Source organism: Tasmannia lanceolata, unplaced genomic scaffold, assembly GCF_043159265.1.
Source record: "Tasmannia lanceolata isolate RefF3 unplaced genomic scaffold, GAP_Taslan_0.1 ptg000015l, whole genome shotgun sequence".
In the NCBI taxonomy this organism is placed as follows: Eukaryota; Viridiplantae; Streptophyta; class Magnoliopsida; order Canellales; family Winteraceae; genus Tasmannia; species Tasmannia lanceolata.
This window is the reverse complement of record NW_027518692.1, coordinates 40,426,483-40,438,795: the sequence shown is the minus strand read 5'-3', so window position 1 is coordinate 40,438,795 and position 12,313 is coordinate 40,426,483. Positions and strand designations below refer to the sequence as shown.

The window sequence follows — 12,313 nt, the reverse complement described above, 5'->3', positions numbered from 1 at the left end:
TAGGGTACAACGTTTGCGGGCTATTTCGCCTAGTGACCAACGTGCAGATGGGTTTGCACTTGCTACTTATACTGGTGGATATCGAGGCCATGATTTTGATCGATTTGGTCGTGGAAGTGATAGTGGTGACCGTGACCGTGATGGGGGTGTTGACGTGGCCGTGATTCAGGGGGAGGTTGTGGTCATGGGTCTTGATATTGTCCCAACTTTCGTATGGATGGCCATAGTGTTGACTACTGTTATGATCTACATCTGGAGCTTCACCCTCTCCGTTCTACTACTGCTTCCATAGTTTCATATGATGATGCTCACCCTCCACACCCTCCTCTGACTCATGCTGCATTGACATCTGGTGACTCCATGGTTGTTAGTCGTGCAGATTATGAGGAACTTATGCACATCGTGATAAAGGCAAGCGACCACCTTTGCTCAACCAAGTAGTTCGTTCTATTTTCTTTCTGGCTTTACCTCTGAAGCATGGCTCATTGATTCAGGGGTCTCTCATCACATGACTGATAAATCTCATATTCTTTCATCTTTCGAGTCAGATGTGTCTAACCTTCCTCCTACTGTTACATTAGCAGATGGAACCAAATGCCCTGTCTCTGGGGTGGGTGGTGTCCATCTCTAATGCTATTCATTTATCTTCGGTCTTATATGTCCCTTCATTCCCTGTCAATTTGTTATCCGTACGCCAATTAACCAAATCTCTGAATTGTTCTGTTTCCTTCTTTCCATCTTATTGTGTATTTCAGGATCTGGAGACTGGGACAAGAATTGGCTTGGGCCGTGAGGTTGGTGGCTTGTATTACCTTGATTCGAGTCAGGCTGGCATTGCACTTCGAACGTCTACTGATGCCTATCAGTGGCACTGTCGGTTGGGGTCACCCTCCTGCGGAGAAGCTTTACAAATCTCATTTTCTTACTAGTTCTGTTGAGTCATTGTCCCGTGAGTCGTGTGAGTTGGGAAAACACCATCGTGTCTTTTCCTTCGCATGGTAGTCGTAGACTGTCGTGCCCATTTGAGCTTGTTCATTCAGATGTTTGGGGCTCTGCTCTTACTATATCTTTATATGGATTTCGCTACTTTGTTATCTTCGTTGATGATTATTCTCGTACTGCATGGTTATTTTTGTTGAAAGATAGATCTGAAGTATTCAATGCAATTTAAATTATTTTACTTTGAAATTGAAAATCAGTTCTAGTGTTCTATTTCTTGTTTGCGTACTAACAATGCAAAATAGTATTTTTCTACCAGTAATGGTTTTAGTGACTTTCTTTCTTCATGAGGCATTCTACACCAATTCTCCTGTGCTTACACTTAGCAATTGAATGATGTTGCTGAGAGGAAGTTAAGGTATTTGTTAGATATGATTCGTATGCTCATGTTTCAGATGAGAGTGCCTAAGATTTATTGGGCAGATGCTGCTCTTATAGCTTGTTTTCTTGTGAATTGTCTTCCTTCATCTGTCTTGTCCGGTCGTACCCCATTCTCTGTCCTGTATCCTTTAGGTGATCCCTTTCCCTTGGTACCTCGTGTCTTTGGGTGTACCTGTTTTGTCCACAATCTAGGTCCTTGTCGTGACAAACTGGACCCTCGGGTGGAAAAATGTATCTTTTTGGATTACTCTCGTATTAAAAAAAGATACAAGTGTTATAGTCCTCGCTTGGGGAAAACATCCATCTCTACTGATGTGACATTCTTTGAGGATACTTCTTATTTTTCTGCTCCATCTCCGAGTCGTCCAGTCGAGGCACCCACTTTGGTCTTTCCACTGCCATCAAGTCTTGTCGAGCCCCCTATGGTGATGCCTCCCGTGAGGGCTAATATAGAAACTACAAATGACGTTTCAAAATTTGTACTTAAAGTTTACACTTGATGACCACGCCCGATTGTACTTTCTACAGAAAAACCATCATCTCAATCTACTAGTCCTCGTCCTCAGTCGGATGCATCTACATCAGGTAATCCTCCGCATACTTTTGATTCACCTATTGCTTCTTGCACTCGATTTCACACTACTGCACATCCAATATCAAATTTTGTTTCTTATGAGCGGCTTTCACCTTTATTTTGTTCATTTGTTGGGAGTGTTTCTTCTGTTTCTTTGCCTAAGACAGTTTCAGATGCTCTTACTCATCCTGGTTGATGAGCCGCAATGGATGCTGAGATGGCTGCTCTCAATTCCAATAACACTTGGCAACTTGGCAACTTCCTCTACCTACTGGAGCACAGCCTGTTGGATGTCAATGGGTCTTTGCTATTAAATATCTTCCAGATGGGACCATTGAGAGCCTTAAAGCTTGTCTCGTAGCCAAATGATATACTCGTACATTCGGAGTTGATTATCAAGAAACATTTTCTCCTGTGGCCAAGATACCTTCAGTGCGTGTTCTCATCTCAATTACTGTTAATCGTGGTTGGCCATTATATCAGTTAGATGTAAAGAATGCTTTCCTTCATGCCGATCTGGTTGAGGAGGTATATATGGAGCAACCTCCTGGTTATGTTGCTCAGGGGGAGATGGGTTCCTCTATTTGTCACCTTCGGAAAGCAATTTATGGGCTGAAAAATTCCCCGAGGGCATGGTTTGGGAGGTTCAGTAATGCAGTCTTGCGATTTGGCGTGAAATAGTGCGCGGTGGATCACTCGGTTTTCAGCTATCAGTCCATTGCCGGGTATATCTTCTTGATAGTCTACATGGATGACATTGTCATCGTAGGAAATGATCAAGTTGGTATAAGAAGATTGAAAACTTTTCTCCAGGGGGAGTTTTCTACTAAAGATTTGGGATTGCTCAGATATTTTCTTGGCATCGAGGTAGCATGTTCTCGTTATGGGCTTTCTCTGTCACAGAGAAAGTATACTTTAGACATATTGGAGGAGACGGGTTTTACGGGAGTAAAACCTGCATTCACACCTATGGATCCTAACGTCAAACTCCTTCTAGATTAGGGTGATTTGATGGATGATCTAGGACGATACCAGTGACTTGTTGGGAAACTGATCTATCTGACAGTTACTTGTCTTGATATCTCATATGATGTGGGAGTCGTTAGTCAATTTATGAATTCTCCTCGCACATCTCACTGGCCTGCAGTCATTTAGATCAATAGGTACTTGAAGCGTAGTCCAGAAAAAGGACTATGTTTCAAGAAGAATGGTCACGAAAGAATAGAAGGGTTTACTGATGGAGATTGGGCATGATCTCTAGCAGACAAGAGATCCGCAACTCGCTAGTACACCTTTGTTGGCAGTAATATGGTGTCTTGGAGAAGCAAGAAGCAAGATATTGTATTCAAATCTAGTGCAGAAGCAGAATATAGGGCTATGTCATATGGTGTCTTGGAGAAGCAAGAAGCAAGAAGCAAGATATTGTATCCAAATCTAGTGCAGAAGCAGAATATAGGGCTATGTCATATGGTGTCTTGGAGAAGCAAGAAGCAAGATAGTGTCCAAATCTAGTGCGGAAGTAGAATATAGGGCTATGTCATATACTAGTGGAGAACTGATTTGGTTACACTCTTTTCTATCTGAAATTGGTCTTCTATCTGTCGATCCAGCATGATTATATTGTGATAACAAATCTGTGATTTATATTGCCACTAACCCAGTCTTTCATGAGAGAACCAAACACATTGAGGTGGACTGCCCACTTCATTCGTCAAAGAATTCAAAGAGGCGAGATATTCACTATGTTTATTCAATCAGCAGATCAGCTTGTGAATGTATTCACCAAGCCATTAGGGCTAGCTATGTTAAAAGATGCTTGTAACAAACTTGGAATGTATGATATATACATTCTAGCTTGAGGAAGAGTGTTAGACACATACTTAAGGGTATTATAGTCATTGTATTCACATAATACACACACACACACACACACACACACACACACACGCACACTAGTATTTCAGGCCCATGCTATGCATGGGTGTAAAATGTTGGACCCCACCCCACCGAAATATGAGGTGCAAAAGGGGGTGGAAATATAATTTCTTGTTACTGGATGCTCCATCGGAATAAATCACTATTCTTTCCTCGACAGAGAAACGTTTATTCCGAGTCACAAGAACAATCTATTTTTCTGGTATCATTTCCATGAATAACTGAAAAGCCCGGGCAAAAACTTCAACAGCACATACATTCCCACAATGATCACACAAAACAACTCATTTTGTAAATTTTCCATCTGACAAATTGGGCCCAAACTATGAAAACAGAACATGAGGAATAAAGAAAACGTTTTCCAATATTTTTTTTCAATGAAAGAAAATGAATGACAAAGCAAAGAAACGTGATCAGTGCACCCTAAAATTTTTGGTACCCATTGGTTGAACCAGACCATTCATTTGTCGGGCATGAAATAAAGAGGCCCTTCCCAAAAAAAAACATACTCATAGGATGATCCTAACCTTTGAGGATTCTATATTATGCTGGCCATTTTAAATTAATACCGATCCAAGTGATCGGATCATCTATTGCCTAATGGAGATGAATTTTAGGCGTGGCCCACTTAAGTCAGGCAAAACAAATGAATTGTTTGGATCAAACAAATAAAAATACACTGCAAACATCAAATAAAAACTCCTCAACAATTATTTCCAAATTCCACCAAAAAGACAGAGAAGAGGAGTGGAAGTATCATTTTGGAAACAATCAAATATAATCATTTTGTTTTCATATAAAACCTAACATTAGATTAACCCTAAAAATATACCTCTTCCTCGTCCTTTTCCTCATCCTTCTCCACATGAGACCTGGTTCTCCCAAAACCAGGGGAATCATAAATAGTTGTTGTTGGTCACCATGAGAAGGGAAGGATAATACCCTACCAAATGAGGTTGAAGCCAGGACCTTCACGTAGATGAGATGAGAAGACAAAAATCCTGGTTGAATAAATCTTTTATGGTTTTGAACTCAAACAAAAATTAGAAGGCCATTAACAACAAAGATAAACATAAAAACAAGAGGGAAAAACGAAATGGTTTTAAATAACATGGATCCTTTCGAGTATCAAATCTCTAAAAAATAAAAAAGAAGAAGAAACAAATCACCCTGTAAGATCATCGAAGCCACTTTCAGACCCATGAAGATCTCCTCCCTGAAACCCACAACTCAAAAACAACAAACAAAGAAAAAAAATCATTAAAAATGACTTATCAATATGAAAAGGACACAAAAAACCCAAATCGAATAAAGCAACTATGAAATAGACCTGGATCCGATGGATGTGGGAAAAATCTGAAAGCATCCTCTTTGGCTTGCTGCAGGCTTCTCTTACCAGGCTGGTTTGGTTATACAAATGGGTCCCAAAAATTTGACTCTCGTATTAGAGAGAGCGAGAGGATCCCGTATCAGTAGTTACCCAAAATTAATTGTGATCTGAAATGGCAAACCCAAATAAATAGTTGGCAATTTTTTTATTTTTTATTTTTTATTTGGGGGGGGGGGGGATTCGATTTTGTAGGCGGCAAAAGGGAATTCCATATTAATAGTTATCCCAAATAAAAAGTGTGCTCCCAAATGGCAAGCCCCAAATTAATTGAGGGCAAATTTTGGAAGGAAATTTGATTTGTAGGTGCGATCCAATTAATTTCGGGAAAGTTGACTTCGTAGGGTGCCAAACCAAAATTTAGAGAGCAAATTAATTGCTGAAAATTCAATCTTGAAAAGAGGCGGCATACCTAATTTAAGAGAGGTACAGCAATTTAGGAAGGGAAAAACTTTTCCAATAAAACCTTTTCTTGGAAAAGACGAATGACATTTTGGAATCCTACAGGCTTAGTATATATTATAGATAGATATTTTCTGGTGGATTGCGTGACTGCCACGGCTTAACGCATTCTCTCTCTATTTTCTGGTGGATTGCGTGACTGCCACACGCCATTCCTTCCCTTAACGCATTCTCTCTCTCTCTCTCTCTCTCTCTCTCTCTCTCTCTCTCTCTCTCTCTCTCTCTCTCTCTCTCTCTCTCTCTCTGTAACTCTATCTCCTCTACACCATGTAAATATCCAACAGATTCTATGGCATACCACCCCATGAATGGGCCACAGCTACAGTCGAAGCCTTGGGAATGCTATTATGGCCAGTCCTGAAGGTGCAAAATGAGCCCTGGAAAATTGGCTCATGCCAGAGCTTTGATCTTCACTGGAGATTCGGGGTTTTTGCGATCCACAGTCAGGCTGAAGGTGGAAGATTGATGGTATTCTATTGGGGTTGGGGAGGATTCTGAGAAAGATAGAAGGTTGGCAGCCGAAGAGCTGAGGCGGGACACCATCTTTATCTTTTGCGCCTGAAGGACGAAGGCTGGGATGGCCATAGGAGGAATGAGAAAAGAGAAAAAGGAAGGTGGTAGAAGCTACCAGACATCACTAGTAGAAGGGAGAGAAGAATCTTCAAAAGCTGGGCCTAAGCAAGGTTCGAAGAGGAAGACAACTCATGAGCTGTCCGATCAAGAAAGTTAACAAACTCTTTGTTTGCGAAGGCCGAAGGAGAATGTGTTCTTGAGTCAACAAGCTTACCTTACCTTATATTATAGAAAGGTTTGGAACCCTTGAAAGCTCCAAAATCCTTGTTCCCTCGGAAAACTCCCATGTTGATGGAGATCTATCTGTTGGGACATCATACCCCACCCCAGCTTCGCGAATGAGAGTGTCTGATTCTGTGACTCTAGAAGATCTCTCTCTGGATCTCACAGTGTTGAATGAGCTGAGGATGAGATGCGGTGTCCAGTTGTATTGATAGGGATCGCTACGCCACCTGTCTTTTTTATCCTAGGCGTACTGCTTAGCAAAGAAAATCGTAGGTGACAATCGAATGACTCTTCCCTACTCGTCTGATAGTTCTTTCAATTGACTCACCGCTTCCAAGTCATGCTCCCCTATCTTTCTTCGACCTTGAGTTGATTCGTGGTTAATTGATTATCACTTCGGTCTTAATTCTTCGGATGAGAGTCCTTGGTCTTCCTGTTAGTGATTTTCAAGTCAATCTCATTCCTTCCATCTATCCTGTTGCCTTTGGTTTGCCTTTGCATCAGCAGAAAAATATATTTGATATAAAAAATAGTATAATATTGCTAGAGCTATAGAATTCTGTATCTTCAACGGAAAAGAGCAGACGCGACTCCACACGGCATTGGATATAAAATTAGCAATTATTGCTTACGCCCATAGTAGTCAACCCGTGACTCGAGTCGTGACTCGATTTCTTAATTTTATGACTCGTGACTCGACTCGACTCGTCACTCGTAAGAGTTTTTGAAAAGAGTAGAAATGTAGTTGAAAAAAATATCATTATATCTCAAAAGATGAAGCATGTAAAAAAAATATAACCTAATTGAACATAGATTAAGCACTAAGCCAAAAATATCCATCTATCCGTAATATATACTAAGCACGTAACTTTCCAAATGTCATTTACCTTTTCCAGAAAAAGTTTTTCCTGTAAAGTATTTTCCCCTGCATCATGTTTTGATCTTTTGATTGCGTGGGGTGGGGCTCATATTCTATACCCAAGAATAGCATGGGTAGGGTCCACTATTTTACCCTTGATCTGATGAGCCCACCAACTCTATCCAAACCCATGCATACACCGTGGGACCAACTTTTTTTCAATTCTTTGGACTAATTATTTAACACGTCATGCTATGATGGGGTGGGGCCGAATATTTAATGACCATGCTTAGGATTGGTGGGGCCCACTACCTCTACCCAAACCAATGCAGAAAGTGGGGCCCACCATTTTACCCATAATTTTATTGACAAAGTGGTGTCCACCATTTTTACTCTTGCATGAACAAAAATAATTAAGTTTTAAGTTCCTACTTCCAAGTTTTCAACCATCAAAGCAAGAAAGCCCAGGCCCAACAACTCGATTCGACTCGTAAGAGTCACAGTTTTTTTACTCGACTCGGAGCGACTCGTAAGAGTCACCAGATGACTCGTAAGAGTTTTCGACAGAGGCGACTCGACTCGAAAGCCCGGCGACTTGACTTGACTCGAGAGTTGACTCGTACGACTCGTAAGAGTTTGGCAACTATGGTTACACCGCGTTGGACATCACCACCGGAGGGTTGGCTCAAACTAAGCTTTGATGGTAGTTCGATTGGCAATCCTGTCCGTGCGGCGGTGGGTGGCCTTTTCCGCGACCACAGGGGAAACATTCTAATGTCTTATTCGGGCCCGCGGGGGTTTGTGATGCGAATGAGCGGAGGGCTCGTCTTTACTTTTTGGGTTAAGATGGTATGCCTGGCATACCATCTTATTGTCGAAGGCGACTCCTCTAATGTTATCGCATGGGCCAAGAATCAATGTTGCGGGCCATGGCGTTTGGCAAACAAAATTGATGAAATTCAGGATTTTGTTAGAGTCATCTGACCCTCCCTCACCCATATGAGAAGATCTGTGAATTCGGCCGCTGACGTACTGGCTAAGGCTGGCGTGAATCGAGAAGCCGTTGTTATTACGGACGTTACCGGCACTGGGGAATTTCTTGCTTGAACTTTTGTAAAGTTAAGAATGGGAGGGGTTTCTAGTTTATAACCTTGTATGCTTGGAAACGGGCACCACTTGTCCCATGTATGCATCTTTTGACTTCTCAAATAAAATTGTTGTTACCTTTTTTGAAAAAAAAAGAGCTATAGAATTCTTCTATATGTCAAAAAAGGCGATGAAAAAAGCTCCCTCCGTAGGGCGTCGGCCTAGGGAGGGAGGCAGTTTTCCCCTCTCGTCTTCCTCTCTCTTGTCCCCTCTCCCACATCTTCCTCGCTCTCGTCTCACTCTCTCTCCCTTTCTCTCTCGCTCGTTCTCCCTCTCTCACGCTTGTTTCCCTCTTTCTCTCCACATTGCTAACCCTCTTTTTACCGTCTCTCTCATGGTTGGCAAAAGATAGCCGTGGAGGCCGAATCGGGAACTGTGGAGGCCAGATCTGGAACAGGCTTTTTCGTGGTGGCTAGATCTAGGGCTGTTGAGGTAGGATCTGAAACCATAGAGGCTGTGAAGCTGGATCTGGAGCCGGGGGAAACCGTGATGGTTGCCGGTGGCCGTGAAAGGCCGTGGGGTGCTAGACCTGGAGCCGTGGAAGGCCAGCTATAGGCGGTGCGAGGCCGTGAATTATTGGATCCGGAGGTCATGGAAAGCCAAGGGCCATTTATAGAGCGGAATGGCCGGAGCTGGGCTCGAGAAGGCCGGATTTAATGGTGAAAGGGTCGAATCTATTAGGGTTGATGGAGAAAATGGATGGGGGAATTGTTGGAGGCTGTGAAGGGGCCGATGTAAGGAAAAGAGTGTTCGGATTTAGGGGAAAATGAGGAGGTTGGATATGGAGGTGAGGGAGGTTGTGGATAGCTGCAATGAACCTTGTAGGGTTAAGGTTTGAAGGATGAGGAAGAGGAGGGAAGTTTTAGGGTTGTTAGGGTTATGGTTGATTGGGGAAGGAGGTGGGGGAGTAGTATAGTCTTTAGAGTTATGGTTTAGGGTTAGGGCTAGGAGTATACTTTTGGATGGGACGATTTTTGGGTTGGTGGATGTAGGTTTTGGAGAAGATGGTGGAAGAATTAGATATATTTTTAATGGGGAGCCGTCGGTATTTGGTGGTGGTTCGAGGTGGAGGCCGCTGGGGATCGGATGAAGATATTGGGTGGTTGGCTATCGTGCACCGTTTGGGGCGCACAATAGCTCTGGGCCTTCGAGCGGGATTTTTGAAAATCGAATTTGCCAGCGGATTGCAGTGGAGAAATCGGTGTGACGTGGCAGGTCACGATCTTGACTTGAGGGTCCCACAAATTTGGCTTTTTTTGCTGGATTCGATTAAATTGAGGCTATTGGGTAATGTAAGGAGTAATGAGTTTTTCTTTTGGGCCAAGGAGAATGCTCCTGGGCAATTCATACTATGTAAATCTAGTGAGACTACTGGTCCCCATTGTAATTTTGCTGGTATGAATATATTTGTCAATTTAAAAAAAAAAACTCTACTTTATGTACTTTTAGTCGGATTTCATCCATCTGCTCATTGATTTCCATTATGCCTTTCTTTCCAGGGGAGCCAACACACAAGCCATTGACAAGGAAGGAAAAACCCCCTTACAGTGTGCAATGGAGGCCAGAACCATCACCGACGAAGAGGTTCTCATCATGTTGGCGGACACTTGACTAATAATGAAACCATATGGCTTGAGGCAGATCACAATGAAGCCACGGGTAGTTCCACCATACCGGTATGATTTGCGTCCGATTGTAATTCAGAACTTTCCCTGCTAAAATATCAGTTGCAAGTGGTTTTGGTTTCGGAGAGGGTGGGATTTTACCGGCTTCTTGTCAGGCATATCTGCATTACCAACTCGCATGTGAGTTTCATGATTCCATCCTTGGCGAGCTTGAGCTGCCGCAGGTTGTTTTCGGGGCTCTATAATGTAAGGTGTCTTGTCTATTTTCCGGGTTTGGTTTTTATTTTCAGGTGTTCAAGATACTTCCGAATACTGTAAGAAAAATTACAAACCTCCCAGATAAGTCAATCCTAACAGTTCCATATTTGGCTTGCAAATGGATACTTTGAAACAAACAGGTAACTGGTTTAGATTTAGGCCCCATTTGTTTTGGATTTTGAGGATTGATTTTGAGTCCAAAACTGATTTATTTTGAAGATGCTGGGGACAGCAGGGCCGGGCCAGTTGGGGGTGATTATTGAGTTGAATGCATTTCTCATGTGGGAACTCTTGGTAGAGTATGTATGTTTATTTTGGATATGCATGAATTTATTGTATTGCAAGTGTGGCATTGAGTGATTAATGTTTGGAAGCATTGATTTGATTTGGACAACCAAAATGTCATACAGTGGATCCTAATCTTATGCCAAACTGAGATTTAATCAGCAAATCGAGGCTGCAAACAAGCAATGGTTCAACTTTTCTGTCCAAATCTGAAGTCTTTCTTTCACTAATTTTTGGTTCAAGGGTCTAGGATAATCTGATAATTGATGGGACTAGTGATTATAGGATGAACTTTTGATGGCTGACCTAATCAACGGTTGTGATTGGACTGTTAATCTGATTACCCCACCTTGATTCGATGATCGTAGCCCCTTGATGTGATGCGATAGGTATTGACCCATTTAACAGTGAATATTACATTCCTTAGTACCTTGTGTGCTACATGTTGCCTTTAGGTGCTGACACGTGTGGATGTATACAGACGCACTAATATTTTTAGCCCACGCTATGGTATATTGCTATGCGTGTGTACAATTCTAGGCCCCCAAAATGGTAGGCCCCATCCTATGCATGTGTTGGATGGAGATGTGGCACCCAACCATTGAAACATTGTGTAAAATGGTGGGTTCCACCCCATGGAACATGATGTGTAAATGGTACGCATGATTTTCTTTTTTAAATACCCTGGAGCCCACCTTGTTTGAAGATCCAAACCATTTAGTTGTTGGGCCCTATAGGTGTGCCCCAAAATCATCTCCATAGCATGAACTAACCCTCTAATCGGTAGACAAATTACAAATTACACCGTATAGATCTTTGAACAAGGTGAGGATGGTGAGGATCATCTTACGGAGATGATTTTCTGGGTAGGACCTATTTAAGTTGTGACTCAACAATTGAATGATTTAGATCTTCGAACAAGGTGTGATCCACTCTATTTTTTTTTTTCAAAAGAAAAAATTATGTGAACCGATGTACAGACACAATATATAACATGTATCTATTAAAAAGATTATTGGGGCCTACCTTGTTTGAGGATCCAAACAGTTAATTTGTTGGGCCCAATTGTAAATAGGCATTTCCCATGAGGGGGTGGCCATGATCCCCCCACACCAAATGACTTGCAAATTCTCTTTTATGGTGCATACCTATACATGGCCATGGCCCCCCAATGACCAATGCAGGCAAGTGTAGATTAGTCCGCCCCCAAAGTGTAAATTCCTGGCTCCGCCCCTGCATGTGTTAAATCTTTTTTTGTCACCACTGTCCAGGCAAAAGGCCATCACCCGTGGAGGGGCAACTAATTTCCAGAATCTTGTGAAGCATATATCTTTCTTATCCTCCTTGGTCAAGCAGTGAAAAAAAGAAGGAACAGAGAAAGAACCTTGAGTACCTGGAATCCACTATGGTCAAGAACAAGGGTGAACAATAATGTGTACCAAGGATATTTGGTAACGACATGAGACTGTCTATCTCAGTATCCTTTAGGTTACGTCTACGCCCATTACCCAGACCAGACCCAAATTCTCCCAATTTTTTCTTTCTACCTTCCAACTCTGGTGCATAATTCAATATTCTCCATATACAATAAGAAGAAAAAAAAC

General features: G+C 42.1%; 1 protein-coding gene across 2 annotated transcripts in view; it reads left to right on the top strand.

Moving 5' to 3' along the window:
• LOC143847250 (ADP-ribosylation factor GTPase-activating protein AGD3-like) overlaps nucleotides 1-10,788 on the top strand; it is a 47,658-nt gene extending 36,870 nt beyond the window's left edge. Inside the window, exon 20 of one of the 2 annotated variants that reach the window (XM_077356014.1) lies at nucleotides 10,041-10,788. In XM_077356014.1, the coding sequence (XP_077212129.1) occupies nucleotides 10,041-10,152 (112 nt within the window). In that variant the 3' untranslated portion in view covers nucleotides 10,153-10,788. The remainder of the gene's footprint in view (nucleotides 1-10,040) is intronic. The other variant, XM_077356015.1, reaches the window with a different exon arrangement.
• Nucleotides 10,789-12,313: the final 1,525 nt, after the last annotated feature.